Below are 18,742 nucleotides of genomic sequence, written 5' to 3' on the forward strand. Positions count from 1 at the left end.
AGTGAAATGTCCAGTGTAATTCAAATGTACAGCAAAAAGACAAGCCAGAACTGGATTCTTATCTTTTCTAACATCCTTTGTAATTTATACTCAATTTATAGATTTTTTTTTTCAGTTGGGATAGCATAAGGTATAAAGGAAAAATCAGATCAAATGTAAATCAGTACAAGGGTAAGCAGTATATATCATTAAAGTATATTCAAAACCAACTTTGTTAGATATAACCTTTATTTCTGACCAGCAGAGAAAAAGTAATAAAGTAAAACCAGTCCTGTTATTACTGGCCTACTAATTATGACATTCAGTTTATGCTAGATTAGTAATGTTGTGAAAGTAAAGGGAGATGAGTGAATTAACCTGCACACAGATTTTTCTTTATAAATAGATCATCCCAAATCAGCAAGAAACTACATAAAGTAACATACTTACTGTTGCAGGCGTTCTTCTGACAAGACCTTACAAGCAGTGAAGGAGACAGACCACTACACATTGATCCATTTAATGTGACATATTGGCCCTTTGCTGTTAGGTTTTGGCAGGCAAGTTTCCTTCTCTGGATTCCAACACCACAGCTTACTGAGCACTGGGAAAGGAACGATGCAGTCAAACTAAACTTGGTGTCCCGCACCACACATGCTAATTTTAAAGTTTTGGTTGGTTTTGGTTTTCTTTTTTTTTTCCTTCTGAGTGAGAGTGCACATGCTCTAGTAGTTCATATGAATATGTGTTATCCAGACATTAAACTCTGTGCTTTTCCAGGCAATAAGAATATAAGATAGATAATTTGTTCCAGCAAACAACTTAGGAATGATTAAAATTACAGTATTTCTTTATGTCCAGCCACAGGCAGAACAGAACAATGAGATCTTGTATCTACAAGAAACAATTCAGCATGTTCCAAAGAGTTTGTGTCAAGTCTCTCAACCCTTTCTCCTAGTTTGTATTGCATGAACCTTTAATTGTAGCTTCTAAATTCACTTCTATAAACCTTTTCTGATCAGCAAGTGGTAGCAAGCTTGCATTAAATGGAAAAGAAGGAGGACGTATTCCAGAATAATGCAAGATTTGCTTTTTGGAAGTCGTGGTATGAAATAATTGAGAGCTAAACATGTCTGGTAGAGTGCATGCAATGCATTACAGCCTGACCTTCAGCAACTGAAACACGCCTCAGGAATGGGGATGTGATCAGTCTGGTTGTAGGCAGGAATGCACAGCAACTGTATGCACAGTTTAGTCTGGTAAATGCCTTGAGAAATCTTCAGCTACCCTGTGAATTTATTGTTCCAAACATCTTATTCACCCAAGCAGAAATCTTTAGAGCTCATGTTGCAACTGAAGGTTTTGGTTCAACCCTTACTGGGGCTACTCACCTTGGACCATTCTCCTACGACTAGCTGAGGAGGACAATCAACTTTTGCACATGGTTTACTAGTTGGCAATTTAGGTGCCTGGCAGACATCATCAGAGTGTTTCAGGAAACTTCCATCTGTCAACAGCTGCTTACAGTACACTTTGCGTGTCTGAAGCCCTCCTCCACAAGTACGTGAACACTAAGAAGAAGAGAACATAGCATGGACATCTGTGCTCACCCATCACACTTATTTTACACAAACACTGTAAGCTTCCCCCCCACTTCCCCAATTATACTCTCTTGAAAAATGACATCTACTTTTAACTAAAAAGCAAGCACCATGTAGAAAATTTTTCTGTTAAAACATTCAGCTAACATATTAGAGATGATGAAAACCTAACTACTAAATTAAAAAATCACACCACCTAAATGCAACTAAGTAGTAGAAATCTTAAAGAAAAACGTGCATCCACCTACGTCTCACATCAGTTAATATACTTGGTGTGAGTTTAGACAACTTTGTCCTTGAGACAAAAAAAAAAAGAAGCAATGTCTCCAAAAGCAGGTTACTGCTTTTGCAGAGAATAGAAAAAAAGGTGATGTCTGGAGTAACTGGTATCCAGCTCTGAAATTTTAAAAAAGACTTTCCACCTCATCCTGTGACTACCCGTTGGCATAGCAGTCAAAAGTATTATTTTTGACCTTGGATTAGTTTGTTCTAATGAAATCAGTTGAAACATTTACACACCAAAGTTTAGGAGCTACGTTCCATATTATCCCAGTTAAAGAATTTCAAGTACCTAGCCAGAACCTCAATTCAACTATTTCTGTAACCCAGTCAGTCATACCTGTTGCCACTCCTCGACATGCCAAACAGGGGGACAATCAATCTGGTTACAAGCTTGTAAAGAATGAGGCTTTTTATCTTTGCAGTCTTCAGCAGCAACAGTAGATCCTCCCGGCTGCTGGCAGTAGACATCTCTTGTCTGTATCCCAACCCCACACGTCGCTGAGCAGCGTCTCCAGGTGCCACTTTGCCACCTGTTCCAACAGCACAGCCAAAAGCCCACATTTTAGCAACTCACTTCGGATCGGGGAAGGAGCAGTCATACCCAAACAGACCCTAGCAGCAAGTAGCCGAAGGCATAGTTATCAGTACATGGCTAAAGCATCCCTTTGGTCTGGCTGTAGTGCAAAACTATAAACTAGATTTATAGACTTACAGGTAACAAGGAAACACAGAAGTGATTAACAATAAAGTGATAACATTCAACTTCAGCATTTACTTTCAGAAGGTTCCTCATAAAATAACAGCCTCTTGGCAACCTGCTGACATTTACATTTATAAATGTAAATATGTAAATAGACCTTTCTTACATTTACAAAACTTCCTTTAAATGTGTATATTTAAAATCCTGTTCCTGTTAACATCTTCCCTACATTTTGGAAGAGGAGGTTTCTGCAAACACATAGAAACAACATGCAAAGGATCAGAGATGTCAGAGATGAAACTGAGCAAATAAGGCAGCACATGTCAAAATTTCACATATGGGCCTTCCAAGTGACCAAATTAGCTATGTTTTCTTGGATTTGGTCTGTGTTTATTCTTTTCCCAGGACCTCCTAATAAACATAAGAAGCCATAAGAAATACACGTGGCCAGTAAAGAAGCGTGAAATTAAAATAACTTTAAATGATAATTTCTTTTTTTTTAATTAATAAAGATAGAAAGTAAATATTCTCTGTTTTGTGGATTTTTTTTTTTTTGTGAAATTTCCTTAAAATGTTTCTTGTACTACTAAAAGAGCTAAGGCTGTTTTTCCAACTCTGGCAACTATCTACACAGAAGACATTTATTTCAGAAAATGGTCTCTATTTTATTGGTGAGGTGAGAAGAGTGGAAAAGGAGTGAACAAGACCAAAAAAATAAAACAACTCAACCCCAAAACCTTGTTAAAGACAGAAGCAGTGAAATTTCAACCCAAAGCAAGACCACAGTCCTGCAATCTGAAGCCTTTCTGAGAATGCCAATGTTTATTTAAGTCATATTAACCGTTTCTTTGCCACGACATTTCATTGTTACGGTGTACCTCGGAGGGCAAATCTTCGTATTGCAAGTACGAGTCATTGGTGGTGGTCTCTTGGAATTGTCACACAGGGTTTCATTGACAGCTTGTTTTGTCTCCACATGCAGACACATTGCAATGGCTTCTTGTGTTCCTGAATTAAAAAGGAAGACACTCATGAAACACTGAAGATGGAAGAGATTTCTGTAAGGCCTACTCTTGAGTAACATTCAGTAAAAAAGCTGCAAACACTGAATTAGATAGGCTTAAAAGTGACATCTAAAGTCAAAAGGAACACAGAGATAGTTGATATATTTAATGCTCAAAAGATAATTGTGAATTATACCTAGCTCTTCAGTGATATTTAAAAGGCTTGATTTGACATTCTACCTCTCTGAAAACCAACAGAAAATAGGCTTCTCTGTCTGTCCACCATCAGACGCTACACCGTCTGGTTCTGTAATGGTCCCAAGCCAACTACTGGCTTCATTGCCAAAATCAGGGTAGAAGTAATTCTTTCTTTAGGTCATTAAATCAAGGCAAATGAGATCTGCAAGAAACTTAATTAAACATGCAGAAAAACTGCAAAACTCTAGTCAGGAAAATGGCTGACTAAACATAGAACCTTTCTTATAGGGGCTAAGATGTGCAATAGTTTTGCTGAAGGCAGCAAATCCAACCCTGCCTAGAGCTTTCCTCACTCGTGACCATTCTTGGCACCTTCTGATCTGCAGTTCTTGCTACCTGGATCTTATTACTGAAGCACGAAAGATTACTAATACTCAAATTTCTATGAGTCGAAATGAAATGTAATTTGAGTTTGCTTTAGAACAAGTCAGCTTAGCAAAGACACATCTTGTGAACTATTTTTATTTCAAACCTATGTAATTATCAAATTTTATGTATCGTATTTTTTAGTACGAAAGCCTTGTTCAATTTCAAAGTTCACTCATGTGCATGAAAGACAAGATGGTTTGTGATGTGCTTGGGGGATGCTGCATGTGAAGGAATGCTAACGGTCTTAATTCTGTAGAAAAAAAAAAGCACTGAAATCCTAAAATACCTATTTTGTTGCTTCCAAGTAAAAATGGCTTTTGAAGAGTCACACTTTAAAGAATTTGAATCCATTTCCTTCTTATCTTTCACTTATCTCCAGTGATTTTGTAAGGATATGAACTTGCTTTCAGAAGCAGGTTACTTTTCTTTTCTTACAACCAACTTCTAAGGTTTCAAAGGGAGTTGTGTTTTTAACCAGAAACCTCCACTAACAACTTCATGGCATAACCTCTGACATCGCTTCAAAACATCACCACTGTTGTTACACAAAGGCTACTACAACTATCCCTGCTTCTGTGTCAGATGTGCATAATGTCCATGCCAACGGTCCATATTTCTCTTTTACACCACATTTGTGAGCACTGTCGTTCTTTTCATAAACCAAAGCCATTCCTTCCATCTATAAACAATTCTGATGTAGTCCAGCATATTAGCACATCCAGGCCACAATCCCTCTTTGCAACACTTGAACCAAACCAACTATTTCATACATTTCATCAGGAGTAGATCAGCAGTGATTTTCATAATAATGTAGATTCCAATTTCTTTCAGGCTCTCTGGTACACCTCTAGATCCCCTCTGGGACTCGTTTTCAGTTCAGTAAAACCTTGTTATATAAATGTTTTGACTACATCTACAAAGTGATGAATTTTTATAGAACAGAAGACCTGACCTTTAATATGATTGACAACCTATTCAGTTCTCTTATATCAAAGTATTGATAATTACATTAACACAGAACACACGCATTGAGTAAAATGTGTTTTACCAGCAGGGCTGAGAAGAAATCTTTAACAGTAAATACCACTATTATAATGTAGACATTAAAATGCCTGGAAAAAAAAAGACAAATCAGTAAATAAACGTGGTTTCTAGAACTCTACTATTTTATTCCAGACTGGCAAACAAAGGAATCTAAGGTTTTTTGTCCAATTGATCCACGCGTGTGTGTTTAACAGAAGCCGCTTCCCGGTTCCCTTATGTAGGAAATGCACATCTGACTGCCTACAGTAGAGAAATAAAGATTTATAAATTGCGTTCTGGCAGAAACAGAATGACGTTACCAGACAATGAAACACATATCAAGCATCTATATAACCTATTTTAGGTCAAAATCTACCCTGTGCTACCAGTCTTTGTCTTTCGCTGACCTCCGTGTGCTCCTGTGGGAAAGCCACACTCAGAGGTGATGCTGCTCTGGAACAAGTTGCTATCAGTAATATCTTCTCAATATCTCACACAAAAGTGAGGAATGAAATGAGATGCCTTTCAGACCATCTATGTCGGCAGTAATCCCATGGGAACTTTTTATCTTGGTGTTATAAAAACTAAATTGGCCAGCCAGATGAACAAAAGGCATGTCATACTATGTGACAGTTTTTGACTGCAACTTGCCACCTGGAGTTCATTAAACCACTTCTGCCTTGCAGCATGACCTACCTCGCTTTAATTGTGTTACCAGAAGAAAATGCCGATATGCGGTGTATCTTTCATTTCACTTGACTACAGGGCACAAACCGCAGTAGTGATTCCTCCCCACAGAGGCCTTATTGAAAGAAAAATGGCACCCTGTTTTCATATCGTAAGTACAAAACAGATATTAAAGAGCTGTTAAAAACATATCATGTACCCCCTTCCTGTTCCTTGGTTCTCAGTTCAAGGATTCTATTCAATAAATAACGACGCTTGATTGATGCAACATTTGCTTGAACTTAACTGTCAGAATGTCTTGACAATTAATCAGATTTTTGACCTGAAACTATAATTTTACATTACTTGGGAACTTCAATCACTGATAAATTTCTTATTCCGTTTCAATTGGAAAATGGAAAAATCTGTTATTCAAACAAGCAAAGTTTTATACGTATGACTTTCTTGGCTTATAATATAAACATAGTAGATAATTTAACTAAAACATTATGTATGCAGCAGGGAGCATTAAGTATTTTTACAGTAATCTGATGCACTATTGTAGTAATTATCCTACTATTCAGTGAAATAGAATATTTTCTATTTTAACCCAGCATTCAAACCACATACATTCACGTTCTTTTACAAGCTTTTCTGTGCAGAGAAATACAGAGTACATGAAGCTGTGTTAAAAGATCAGAATGCTTGAAAAAAGCCCAGACTTTTTGTTTCTGCCTTTTTAGAGTACAAAGTAAATGGGAGTGGAAAGTTGCTCTGCAAATGGTAAAAGGGTGGATCTATTCTCTATACCAGGAAGAGGAAGGACAGCAATTAATTTTGATCAGATACTCTCAGTTTGGTGACTGCTTAAAAATATGTACTATCAGTTGAAAATAACTCAGAAGAAATGCCAAGTCATACTTATGCTTGAGCCTCTTTGTAAATCTATACAAACTGGCAATGTTGTTTATACCCCTTCTGTAAAAGAGTAAACAGTGTCTGCAGTTAATGAAACCAGCCATAGGAGTAACCAGTTATCAAATTGTCTACAACACTGTTGCAAATGCTCTCAACTTCATACGTGACTCTCAGAATGGTCATTGTTTCTCTTAAGAGCCCTTAAATTTGGCTAGAATCCTCTGATTTTCTAAGAATCTCAGGTTTCTTATAAACAAAATAGTAAACTTTTATCCATTCTGGTCCAGAGAAAAGCCTGAAAACAACTTGACTGCACCCTAAAGCTTCAAAAGCCACAGACTATAGAAGAAACAACAGGGAGTGCATATGTATCTATTAATCTATTGTTTATTCTCATTATTTTTAAGCTAATGTAAATTTGAGGGGCCTGAACCGTAATTGTTGAAGCATATGGAATATAAAAAATAATAGTTACACTGAAATATCAAAATCTGCCCCTTGCAATTAAAGGCATTTTTAAACAGGAACCCTGAAAAAGTTTAGTTATTTTTTTAAATGGAAAACATCCCTTTAAAGTATTGTAGTTTAATGATTGACAGCCCTAAAAAAATACTACAGATTACAAGAAAAACATTTCTTCTCCTCAGGCATACTCTTTGTTCTGATAACAACTATTACTTCTTGCTGACAATCTTATGAAAATTATACTTATGTTGAGGGTTCTCACATCAGAGCCAAAGTTCTTCAGATTAAAAAAAAAAACAACACAAAACACCATTCTGGGAAAATGAGGGCAAATCCTGAGATCTCCAAGCACACAGTTGGCTTATTTTAATTTTGGGATTTCTTCAGTCGCTGAAGACAAAATAAATCTTTAGCTTTCAGGATGGTTACAGAGTTTCCTATAGATGTTAAAGGTGACATCTGCCTCAGTTAGCCTGGACAACTTTCATTTTTACTCACGGAAAGATTGATAAAAGCAGTATTAATTATGCTAACAGGCATAAGAATGCAGCAGTCATCAAAAGCAGTCAGTTTTATGGCACCCGATATGCTGCATGACAAGCCACACAGATTTGGTGCAAAAAGCACACAAAATAATCACAGACTTGTGTTACTAATGCTCTAGAACCTGCTGAATATGATGAACTGGAAAGCAAAGATGATGATTGATAATGCCTTGCAGATCACGCTATCTCTGTAATTCTAATACCTCAAAAACAACATTTCCATTTATATTTTTACACCTGCTTTGGAGAGGAACCAGGGGACAATTTGAATTAAAAGTTTAGTCTGTAGGAGGATTTAAAAAAAAGGTGCAAGCAATAAGCACTGAAACAGAGATTCAGTCCTTGCTCAAACAGTGGCTATAAAGCTTCCAGCCTGCTCAGACGCTGCAGACTTTTCCCTCATTCAGAGAGAGTCAAGCACTTAGAAACGGGGGAGGGAGTTCTGAGAACACAGAAATCCACAGGAATTTATTTTACTAGCCACTGCTAGATACATACATGCTAGAGAAAAAGTACTTAATATAATTTACGTTACACTGGGATATGCCAAACTCAGACAACATTTATTTCTTGTAATGAAAGAGTTCATCTAATTGAAATGGAGATTTGAACATAAAACTTAGCAGAAATGGATCAGCTCCTTTGAACTACACAATGGAAAAATAGTAGACAGTGAGATCATTAGTTAGTACATTGCAATAAGTTGGAAACAGGAGAGATGTCTGGTTCCCTTAAAACTATTTATCGGCAGGTAATTTTTGGTCTGTTTGAAAGCCTTTGCCAAGGCAGCAAGAAGACCAGAACTGATAGGAGGGAAAAATCACTGCTACCTAACTAGCATAACAGTACAGGGACTTCTGAAGCTGTGCATTGATAAAATATCCTGACAACTTCCCACATTTCCCAGGAGCATCACATAGGAAAAATGTCTAGACATAGTACCAGTGATACCACAGAAATCTCAAGAACACAACCAGATATTTTCTTTCAAACTTCTTTAAATGGATCATTTTTATTGCGTATCAAAGGAATGGTTAGATTACTGGGAATGCCTATTGGACAATTCTGCATCAAGCAACCTCACAAATTCATGAAAGGGACGGAAGTCAATAACAGAATTCACACTCAGCTCCCTTCGGAACAAAATTAAGCTGAACACAGGATTCTGTTCATGAGCCATTTTGAAGGTCCTTTGTACCAGCAAATGAAACTACTGTCTTCATTACAGGCTCCTTAAATTACCATCAGCTTGCATTCCAAGTGCAAGTTTTTACGCAAACCTTTTTGCGTGGACAAACTCACATCACATGTGAGGACGCAGGCAATGCAAACATGCACATGTGCAACAGCAGGCAAAGCCTAGAGATTACTTCAGCCTAGATATCTGCTGATGTCCTCAAAATTCAAAAACTTTGAAGTTTCAGAAGACCTCCAACAAAGATCCTGGCTCAAAAGCAGTAGTAAATTGAGTTTAAAATCGCAATGGAATGATTGCACATTACAGGAGCCAGTTGAGATATGAAAAAGAGAACTACAAATTTAGTAGCAATGAAAGCCTTGTTTCTGCTTTAGACTACAATTTCCTTATGTCTAAAAACAATTCCCTCATTAAAATGAAGAAACAGAGACACTCAGTCACAGTAGCTGTCAGCACCGTGGCACTTGTATACGTATATTCTTGGACTGTACCCTCTTCTTGCCAGTCAAAATGCCCACTGAAGGTAGTGGAAGGAATGGAATGCATCAGCTTTTGTGATCACATGTGCTGCCATTCCTATGGATCAATCCCATCAGTAAACAGCAGTAGTAAACGATAAAGGAGGAACTTATCTGTCACTTACCATCCTGCTGGTAGCATTCTAGGGCATTCCTCCCAGCTTCTGTCCTCAAGGTTTGAACTGGTGAATAGTACAAAGGAGGCTGCTTTCTGTGAGCTCTAGACTGGCTCTCTGCTTCCAATTGTTTCTGTTCTCCCTTTTTCTACATTTTTTATTTCTTCTATGGGTACAACTCTCTTCACTTTCCACTGATGTCATCAGTCCTGTCATATATAGGTGTGTTTACAATTCCACTGCCTCCACTTAGCACTCCACAACTCACTTGTGTTCAGTCCCAAAGTACAGTATGTAGTAGCAACACCAGCAACCTTGTCTAGTAACATGTACTTAGGATGACAGGGAGATTCGATTACATCCAAAAAGGAATGTGCCTAACTACTTGCAGACAGATGTATGGCACAGAGTTCCTATAGAGTGATATACTGTACCAAGACCTAAACAAACTCCTGTTTGATCTCTGTGCTGGTCAGACTGAAAAGCAAGCCTCCCTGATTACAACTTTGTATCCCTACCGTATTGCAGAAAATGGCAGTGTTTTGGAAGATAAGGAATAATTAACATGGGAATTTTAACTCCGGAACTATAGTTTCAGTTCCTAGGAAAAGAAAGGTCATCTAAACATGCCCATCACTGATGCATTAAACATGCTGGTACCGCCAACTGCCTGGCAGCTGAGATTCCTGCAGCAACAAGACTAAAGCAAGTTGCTGTATCAACAACTTCCTGCACCTTACTTAACCAAAAATAGTCGGGGTTTGAACATAGGATATAAAAGAATCAAAGTAGTTTGAAATACTCTATGGATAACTTATTTCTAAGTTAGAACTTGAAGCTGCATGTTTTCCTACAGATCAGCATAGCTAACTAAGGGTTACACTAACAGAAAACAATGTCAAACAATGCCAAATTCTTACAACTCAGGAAAAATAAACAAAGGTACCTCCAAGACATGTGGCTGAACAAGGAGTAAAACCAATGTATTCCCAGTCATAAATCACACTGCCATCTTCAGCATGCGAAAATTCTGGTGTGTAGGGGACAGGATCACTGTCGCAGGACGCCAGGTGACAGACTCGTTCTGTTGGTGGCTTCACATCTTCACATTCCTCCTCGGGTAGTTCAACCTCAGTCTGAGTAAACGCCAGAAGAATTCGGCACTTCACATCTCGCACCTGTATGCCATTGCCACATGTGGCACTGCATGGAGACCAGGGTTCAGGTATAAACCTGCAATCAATCACAGTGCAGTCACTGTTATTTTACTCCATATAATTGTGTCTGTGTGCGCACAATTAAAACACAGCTAAAACACAGAAACGTATGTTTATACACAAAGCAGACAATACATAATAGTAGTTCATGCTTAAACAGAATGTATAATCAAGTGTCTTAAGTCTTTCACTTGCCTCCCATGCCAGACTATTTGTCAAAAGTCACAAAACAAAAGATGTACGAAAAGAAGAGAAAGGATCATGAGGAACAGGGAAAGCTGTATCCTTTTTCGGGAAAAAGAGCATCATCTAAATCTTCTCAGACTCCTTCAATGGGAAAAAAGGAGAAGACATATCCGTACAATATAAAATAGCTCCCAGATATGCAGACTTAGGCATGTGCCAAAAGTATATTTGCAGTCTGCTTAAATCTAAGAAAGGCCATCACCTTATACGATACTAATGATCGGCAACCAGACAGAAGGCAACCACTTTTCAAACCTAGCTATCTCCAATGCACACCACTGCAGGCTGCTGTTCAGATTTAATCTTGTAAGAAGCCTCTCATCTTCAATAAAGAGGTCTAACCAGCTCAGTCTATAATCCATCATTTTTATGAGAAAGTATTTATGTTCCTGATGAACTACAGTAAAATCTTATTTTACAGATCATGAATTTACTGAATAAAAGGAGGGTTTAGTCTATAATATTCTCTGACTTCGAGGGTCACATTAAAATCTGATAGAAATTTTCTAAATGGCCCTAGAGTCAAGGGGCTGAATTTCATTAATAAAGTCATTCTGAGTGGCTCTGGGGTACAATTTAAAAGAAATAAAATTCAGAGTTTCAAAAGACATTTTTTTCAAAAGGTTGCAGTTGCTCTTTCTTACATGTCCAAATACAACTGATGATCAAAACACAAATGGGAGATATAGGAAGATATACTTGACCAATGCTGAAAACGTATTTGGAAGGAAATATCCTAATTAGGATTCAGAGATTTTTCTCCTTATCTTTGAATAAGAATTATCTTTTCTTTACTGTAGGAAAGCTGCCTTACAAATATAAGAACAGTTGTGTAGGACAAAAAAATCAGTATTTACGCTCTGCATACACCGTAAGCATAGAAAAATGCCAACACAGTGTGGTTGATTCTGTGGACAGTTTACCATCTTTAGCCAATAACTTCTTGCCAGTATATACAGGGGAAGAATCAAATAGAAAAAAAGAGAACAGATGAATGGATAACCTGTAAGCCTACTCTAACTCAGTTCTTAGGGTAGTCATTCAAGCTGTGCTTGGGATAGATCCCAAGACAGACTGTCTCCTATGGAAAGGCTATTCCCATTTCCAATGAAGGTTACAAGGTAACCGGCTATTCTTTAAGGAAATGTTGATGAAATACCTTTACAACTCTACTATGAAGATAAATAAAGATGTCAAAGCCTGCCACTTCAAAATTTCCTTGAACAAAGCCTTGAAATTTTAGTTTGACCTTACTGGTCTTTGACAGACTTCAGTAAGTGGTGCAGTAACCCCAGCTTCTCCTGAAACCAAGGAAAACTGCAATTGTTCATCACTTCACAAGTCTGACCACCTTTGAAAAAGTTAACTAGATTGATTTTTACTGGAAGAGTATTATTAAAATGGTGGATGGTTGTGTCCTACAGTGATAAAATCTGAGTAAATGCCATACTGGTGCAACCCAACAGCCCATCAAGTCCAATGGCACAACTGGCAGAGGTCAATGTCCAGATGTTCTTGATAACAAATTCTAACTGAACATCTGTGTGAAATGCTGCAAAAGGAGGCTTGCTCTTACCCCAGCAGATAAAATGAGTTCAACCCTGAAACACCAGATCTCGCAACTTTTTCAAAGACAGCCATGCAAACTACCTAGGGTAGCCATGGCAAAATCGCCCTCATCCAACAAAACGCTTAAGCATGTGCCTAACTTTAAGCATGTTAGCAGTCCTTTGAAGTTGATGGGACTATAATGTGCTCAGAGTTAAACTTGTGTTTAAGTGCTTTATTGGACCAAGGCCACTATGCATAAGGTTAACAAAATTATGACTTTCCTCTCCTTCTGTGTAAAAAAAAAAAAAGGTCCATCTGTAATCATGTAACTAATCAGAATAATAAAATTGACAGACATTTATAGTTGAAAAGAGTTGGTTGGTGTTCTGACCACACCTGACAGTTTACAGTCTGAAAGCAAATAACATTTTTTGGTAAAAGTATGACAGCAGCACACCAGAAATTAGTGTTAGTTTTGTATACTGTTAGTTGAGGCATTAAAACATTCCAAAAATAATGTATGGTGCATTCTTTCAAAATCCTGTATAAATGAAAGGAAATTTTGTACCACAGCAATTCTTTCATTCAACAACCAATTGATTTATAAAGAAACTCAGAAAATTTTAAGCATTTTTTCTTTGACTTACAGCAAGCCTATATTATAATTGAGGTTTTCCTGTTGAATATTAGCGTCTGGTATTTCTCACTGAAGTGCAAGATTAAAAAAAAAAAAAAAACCACGAAATTCTTTTTATTCTATCCTGGCATTTGTTAAAATCCTAAATTGTAGAACTTTTCAAAGGATGACCATGTTAAAGTCACACTTTGAGTACCTTCAACAGAAGCCAACAGACTGCTAATACAAAATTAGAGCAAGGAACTGGCAGAGCTCCAGAGGTTGGCATTGTCTCTGAATTTTGAGTTCAGGCAGATGATTTTTTTTTTTTTATTTTTTAATGTATGCACAACCAACGCCTGTGACAGATCATTAAGGCAAACTCCGTCAAACTCAGAAGGGATATATTTTTACTCAGTGACATTCACAGCACACGCTTGGCAATGCTTTGGAGACAATACTTCCCTGAACAAAATTCACTCTGCCTTTGATGGGCATACAGACTCATCTCAGGTCAGGATTAAGAAGCATCAAAGAATTTGTATTAAGATGCCTTGCAGATCATCAGGAATTTATAATGAAATGAATAGGATGGTGGCAAGTCTGAAAATTTTCTCAGATCTTTAACTAAGTTTGTAGATGAGATGCCTCTTCTGATTAAAAAAAAGGGGGACAATGGAAAAATGCAAATCCAAGCAGGCACAACTTTACACAATCAGCCTTTTTGCCCAGTTTTTCTTCCCAGTGCAATGCAGAAATCAAATGCCCCTTTAATCATCTGCACAGGTAAAAACGATGCTCCACAGATGCAGTGGAGACATCCATGCTGCAGTGTTACCAGTCCAACATTAATGGAAATGTGCATTCACCTGGCACACTCTGAGAAAGTCAGTGTAGGATGACCTGGAAAATGAAGCAGTGACCTAAACTACCGACGATAAAACTGAGACAGAACAGCCCAACCAACCAAATCAATCTGAACTAAAAACTTAACTCAGCAAAGCCTTCTGCAGCTTTCTAAAGACTTGGAAAACATAGTGTCTCTTAATATTATTATTTTTTTTAATTTTCCTCATGCCTGCAGTTCTTGCTTTCAGTTAAGATAGGAAATGCCTAAATCTTGAAAAAAAAGGTTGCTTTTGTGATGTTTCCAGTCCAATCCTTCTGCTCCAAGGGGCCTGGATAAATCTGAAATGTTGGCTGCTTACTAGGGCAGAACTTCCACGATGCTGGCACCCTACCCCTCCCTGAAGCACCACCCTTCCCTGCTCGAAGCTGAGTTGTACTGCCAGGTTTTATCAACCTTGAGTGTGCTGTGTTGGACAAAATCAACAGCCCATTTCCAGAGAAGAAGCTGTCAAAAATGTGTAATTCTCTATCACCACAGGCACAATGGAGGCGTTTCTGTCAAAGTTACTCAAATGCAATGGGCAGCAACCTTTGAGAGACATGGCATTTCACATTCAGAGAGAGCAACTCCGCAAACCTAGTGATTCCTTTTTAGCTCTGGTTGCTGAAAAAATATGTCAGCTTTTGAAAGCATTTTAGTTTTGTCCTAAGCCATGACAGGGAAAGGCAGTTGAATCGTCTATTTCTTTAACTTACGATTAACAAAAAGGATGCAAAAACCTTTCTGGAGCTTCTCTGCGAATCCCACTGTAACTAAGAAGGCTCAAGGGAAGAACGTTTAAAATAATGATTGGTATCAACTGTCATCACATTCCACAACTGAAAACTAAAAAGGTCAAACCTACATTTTTCTTGGCCTCTCTTTAAGAGCAGTCATTTTTTATTTTGCTAATAATAAAAAAAGAAGCTTTTGAACGTTCCCCCTCTATGTAAATTCAGGACACCAGCCGTGGTAGACCACAGCGGCAGAAGTATTTATCTTCCACAAGCTACTTTTGGCATATCCATCATTTGTGGGCTCTAAAACACAGTTGCATTTATTCTCCTATTCATTATCAACTAAAATATCACGCGAAAGCATAAAAAGACAGTTGTAATAAAAGGATGGACTAGAAGTTGAGACTTCATTGTGTGGTTTAAATTTGGATGACAAGAGAATGACTAAAATTAAAAGTGATGGCATTTTACCAAGGAAATCATAAGCCTCCTGCTAGGCAGAGGTGGGCTCTGAGTTATCACTGTGCCATGTGTAAATTACAGAAAACGAAGTTAAGCAGATCCAAACCAGAGGGAAATATTGTTGTAATTTACCCTGGGAGAAATAACAACGTATTGTTATAGTTTCTTTTTAAATCCTAAACCCGGAGCCCAAAATCTCACTTCAGCTAAAAGACAGGAGCAGTTAGGGCATGAGATTATAAGCATCTAGTGAGGAATTGCTCTGTTTGCAAACCTCTGTCCACGTGACAGACAGGCAATCTGCAAAAAGGCATGAAGTCAGGCATCAGTTATTTCTCATTCCTCCTTCCTTGCCAGCTTCCTTAGAAGAATAAAGTAAGAGCAGGTGGCAGCAGAAGACAGGTAAAAAGAAACTGAAGGGGAATCTGGGTGCAGCATTACAGCTAGGTCCCAGGAGAGCTCAGAGTATTGAGACTAGGAAAGCACAGCATCTCAGCAACATCTCCGTAAAGAGAAGGATGGCAGAGAAGAGTCATCAGCACGAAATGGCTGGAGAAATCTTTTAGACTTAGATGAAGGTGCTTCTGAAAAATGCAAAGGAAAGAGTCTCAGGACAGAATTAGGATCATGAATGAAAGATGAAAACAAAAAAGTCTAAGCCTCCAGAGTAATAAGTGAAGAATTAAAAAAATTCAGGAAACTGCAGAACTAGCTGCACAGCTGTAACAGGACATGCACTGAGAATTCAAACACATGGCTGCACTCACACTGTGAGGCTGCAGCGGAATACATTGGTCATGTCTAGGAAGGCATGAATAACCGGCTTCTTGGTAAGGACGAGGTACAAGGGAACCCAGTACAAAGCTGCCAGCTCAGCTCTGTTATATTCTAAATATACTCTGAAGTAGCATGCTGCGTTCCTGCCAGTGCTCCCTGCTTGTTCTGTCAGACTGCTGCTGAAGAATCCTAAAAACCCAGAGACTGCATCAGCTCACGGTTAGCTCGGCATGATGTGGTAGACCTTTCTTTAGAGCTTCATGCCAAATCCTCCTCATTACCTTCATTTTGATCTGCTGACATTCCACAGGCACATTTGATTGCATCACCCCCTTCGACAATCACACTCTCTTTTTATATCTGTGCTACTACCCTGCCTGAATTCAGGGCCACCAATTTGGAGAGTGAAATAACCGCTCACAGTAAGTTGACACTTCAGAGACTAGAGCAGTGAAAATTTCAAAGTATAGTCACCATATCTATGCAAACACCTGTTTGGCAAGAGGTTTCTTCTGTGAGTCAGTGCAGGTGTAAAATTTTATTACTCATGATCACACCTGTTGGTGCATGTGTGCCAAAAATCAGGAATAGCTAGATGGAGGAAAAAAATAAGAAGTTATGAGGCACACTCTGCTCTCAGAGCAATATAAATCCAAAGTAAGTTCAGTAAGATCATCTAAACTATTTTAAACTAACTTCACTACAAGTGAATGCAGAATTTGGCTAAGCACAACAAAATACTATTTAAAATCTCTCACAAAAAAAAAACTTATAGAAAGTCATTACTTTCTAGAAAGTATATATTGAATACATTAGATATCCATGTGGATGAAACATACACAAGGCATACAAGCAATTCTGTAGATGCTCTAATATCCGAGGGCCAGGAACAAGTGCAGCTGGCTTTAAGTTATACTTTCATCCCAGGACTTAAATGTTGCAAGGCCTACCCCCATCAGCTTTTAAGGGGACTCGCAAAATCCAGATGTTTTTTCACACACACACACACGCACGTGTAAAATATCCCAACTTATCCCCATAGATTCAGCTAAGCTCAGAGATCAGCAGGTTTTTCTCACTTTCTTTATGCATCGGTCTCCTCCCACCCCCCCACACCACCCCAAGGAAATTCTGGCAACCCTACAAAGTACGTCTTAATTTTTAACACAAACCACTACATTCTTGAGGTAACAGCAATGACTGGGATAAAATTGGATTTATTTAATTCACATCTACTGAAATGTTTCCACATGCATTAATTAGGGCTTAATAAGGCTAAATTAAGACATGTCTTTGCATGGCTTGAATGATATAGGGACACTATAATAGAGTAGCCCAGTGTCATCCAGAACAGGAGCTCCAGAAGCAAAGCTATTGAGATGTAAAATTAGGAACAGCTCGCAACACAAGTCATCTCCCAAGGAGGGCCAACTGTCAAAGCAAACTGCACAGCAACAGTCATTCCAGATGATCTGCAATATATGCCAGAAATGTTTTTTCACTGTAAAAGACAATGTACTTACGTTGGCTCTTCTGAGACTGTTCTGGTCTCTTCCATTTCATGTGCCTGTTTAAACCACGGCAATTTTGCTTCTACAGGATTTTTTTCTGGTAGAGAAAAAAACCCGCAACCATTCAGTAAATCCTCCAAAACCAAAGCAATATGTAGATGTTAGAATTACTCACCTTAGCACTTCACACTTCACATGGCTTATTGATCTAAAGCTTTTTAATAAAGATACATTAGATAAAAAACATAATTTACTAGAAATTTCTTTATGATTTTTGAGCTCCATTCTGACACTCCTTTTTACTGAGAGGGTACCAGTAATCTAATTTTCATTCCTGTTTAATCTTTTACTTCCTTTCCAAATCTTCCCCAAATGCAGGCAGTTTCTAGTAGATTGTAGTTTACATCTCATTGTCATGGATTATCATCATAACTTAAGTTTATAGCTAAAAAAGAAGCCAGAGCATAGCAAACGCACATTGCTCTCCATGTACACTGGCTTCATTAAAACATTTTCACAGAAAATGCTTTTTTTTGCTGAGTTAGCCAGCTTTCCCAAAATTAGAAATTAATTTAAAAAACAGCACAATCTTGGTTTATCTGCCTATACGTTCTACACTTCTGTGATGCTTTTTCTCTAAGTACTATAAACCAGTGAGGATCTGTGCCTCCAAACTTAAGTAAAACCCCAGAAGAAGGTTCTTAAAATTTCAGCGCTAGTTTCTACTTCATGGTTTAATCCTGAACCATTTTCTACTTGAAGCATTCTCTAGAGCCTGAAAACATCCTGAAGAGAAACATAGGCTTTCACTTTTTCTACATAAATCTTTATGATGAGTTGTGAAGGTCTGAAATACAGCCTTTCAAATAAAAATTGAAAGAATGGGAACAGCACCCACTAAAATTTTCTGGGGTCAGAGAGAGAGAACCAAGCAAGGAACAAGATATACTAGTTTCCCCTCTCATCATTTTTTTTTTTCTTTTCACATTCCCACCTACTGTTTTAAACTTTAGAAACTCTTTTAGAGAATATTGGTCAATTTACATCGTTGTTACAGACCTTTTAAATATGCAGAAGTGGAGAAGAGAGAAGGA

The 18,742-nt window shown here is 38.0% G+C and overlaps 1 protein-coding gene across 1 annotated transcript in view; it reads right to left on the reverse strand.

Moving 5' to 3' along the window:
* The window catches only part of ADAMTSL3 (ADAMTS like 3), a 181,620-nt gene that overhangs the window by 31,202 nt on the left and 131,676 nt on the right, over nucleotides 1-18,742 (reverse strand). Inside the window, exons 14-19 of the mRNA XM_009984607.2 lie at nucleotides 17,661-17,745; nucleotides 10,589-10,875; nucleotides 3,441-3,570; nucleotides 2,200-2,392; nucleotides 1,371-1,550; nucleotides 430-583 (exon numbers count right to left, since the gene is read on the reverse strand). Of these exons, the coding sequence (XP_009982909.2) occupies nucleotides 430-583; nucleotides 1,371-1,550; nucleotides 2,200-2,392; nucleotides 3,441-3,570; nucleotides 10,589-10,875; nucleotides 17,661-17,745 (1,029 nt within the window). The remainder of the gene's footprint in view (nucleotides 1-429; nucleotides 584-1,370; nucleotides 1,551-2,199; nucleotides 2,393-3,440; nucleotides 3,571-10,588; nucleotides 10,876-17,660; nucleotides 17,746-18,742) is intronic.

This window comes from Tauraco erythrolophus, chromosome 14 (genome assembly GCF_009769465.1).
Source record: "Tauraco erythrolophus isolate bTauEry1 chromosome 14, bTauEry1.pri, whole genome shotgun sequence".
NCBI classification, from domain to species: Eukaryota; Metazoa; Chordata; class Aves; order Musophagiformes; family Musophagidae; genus Tauraco; species Tauraco erythrolophus.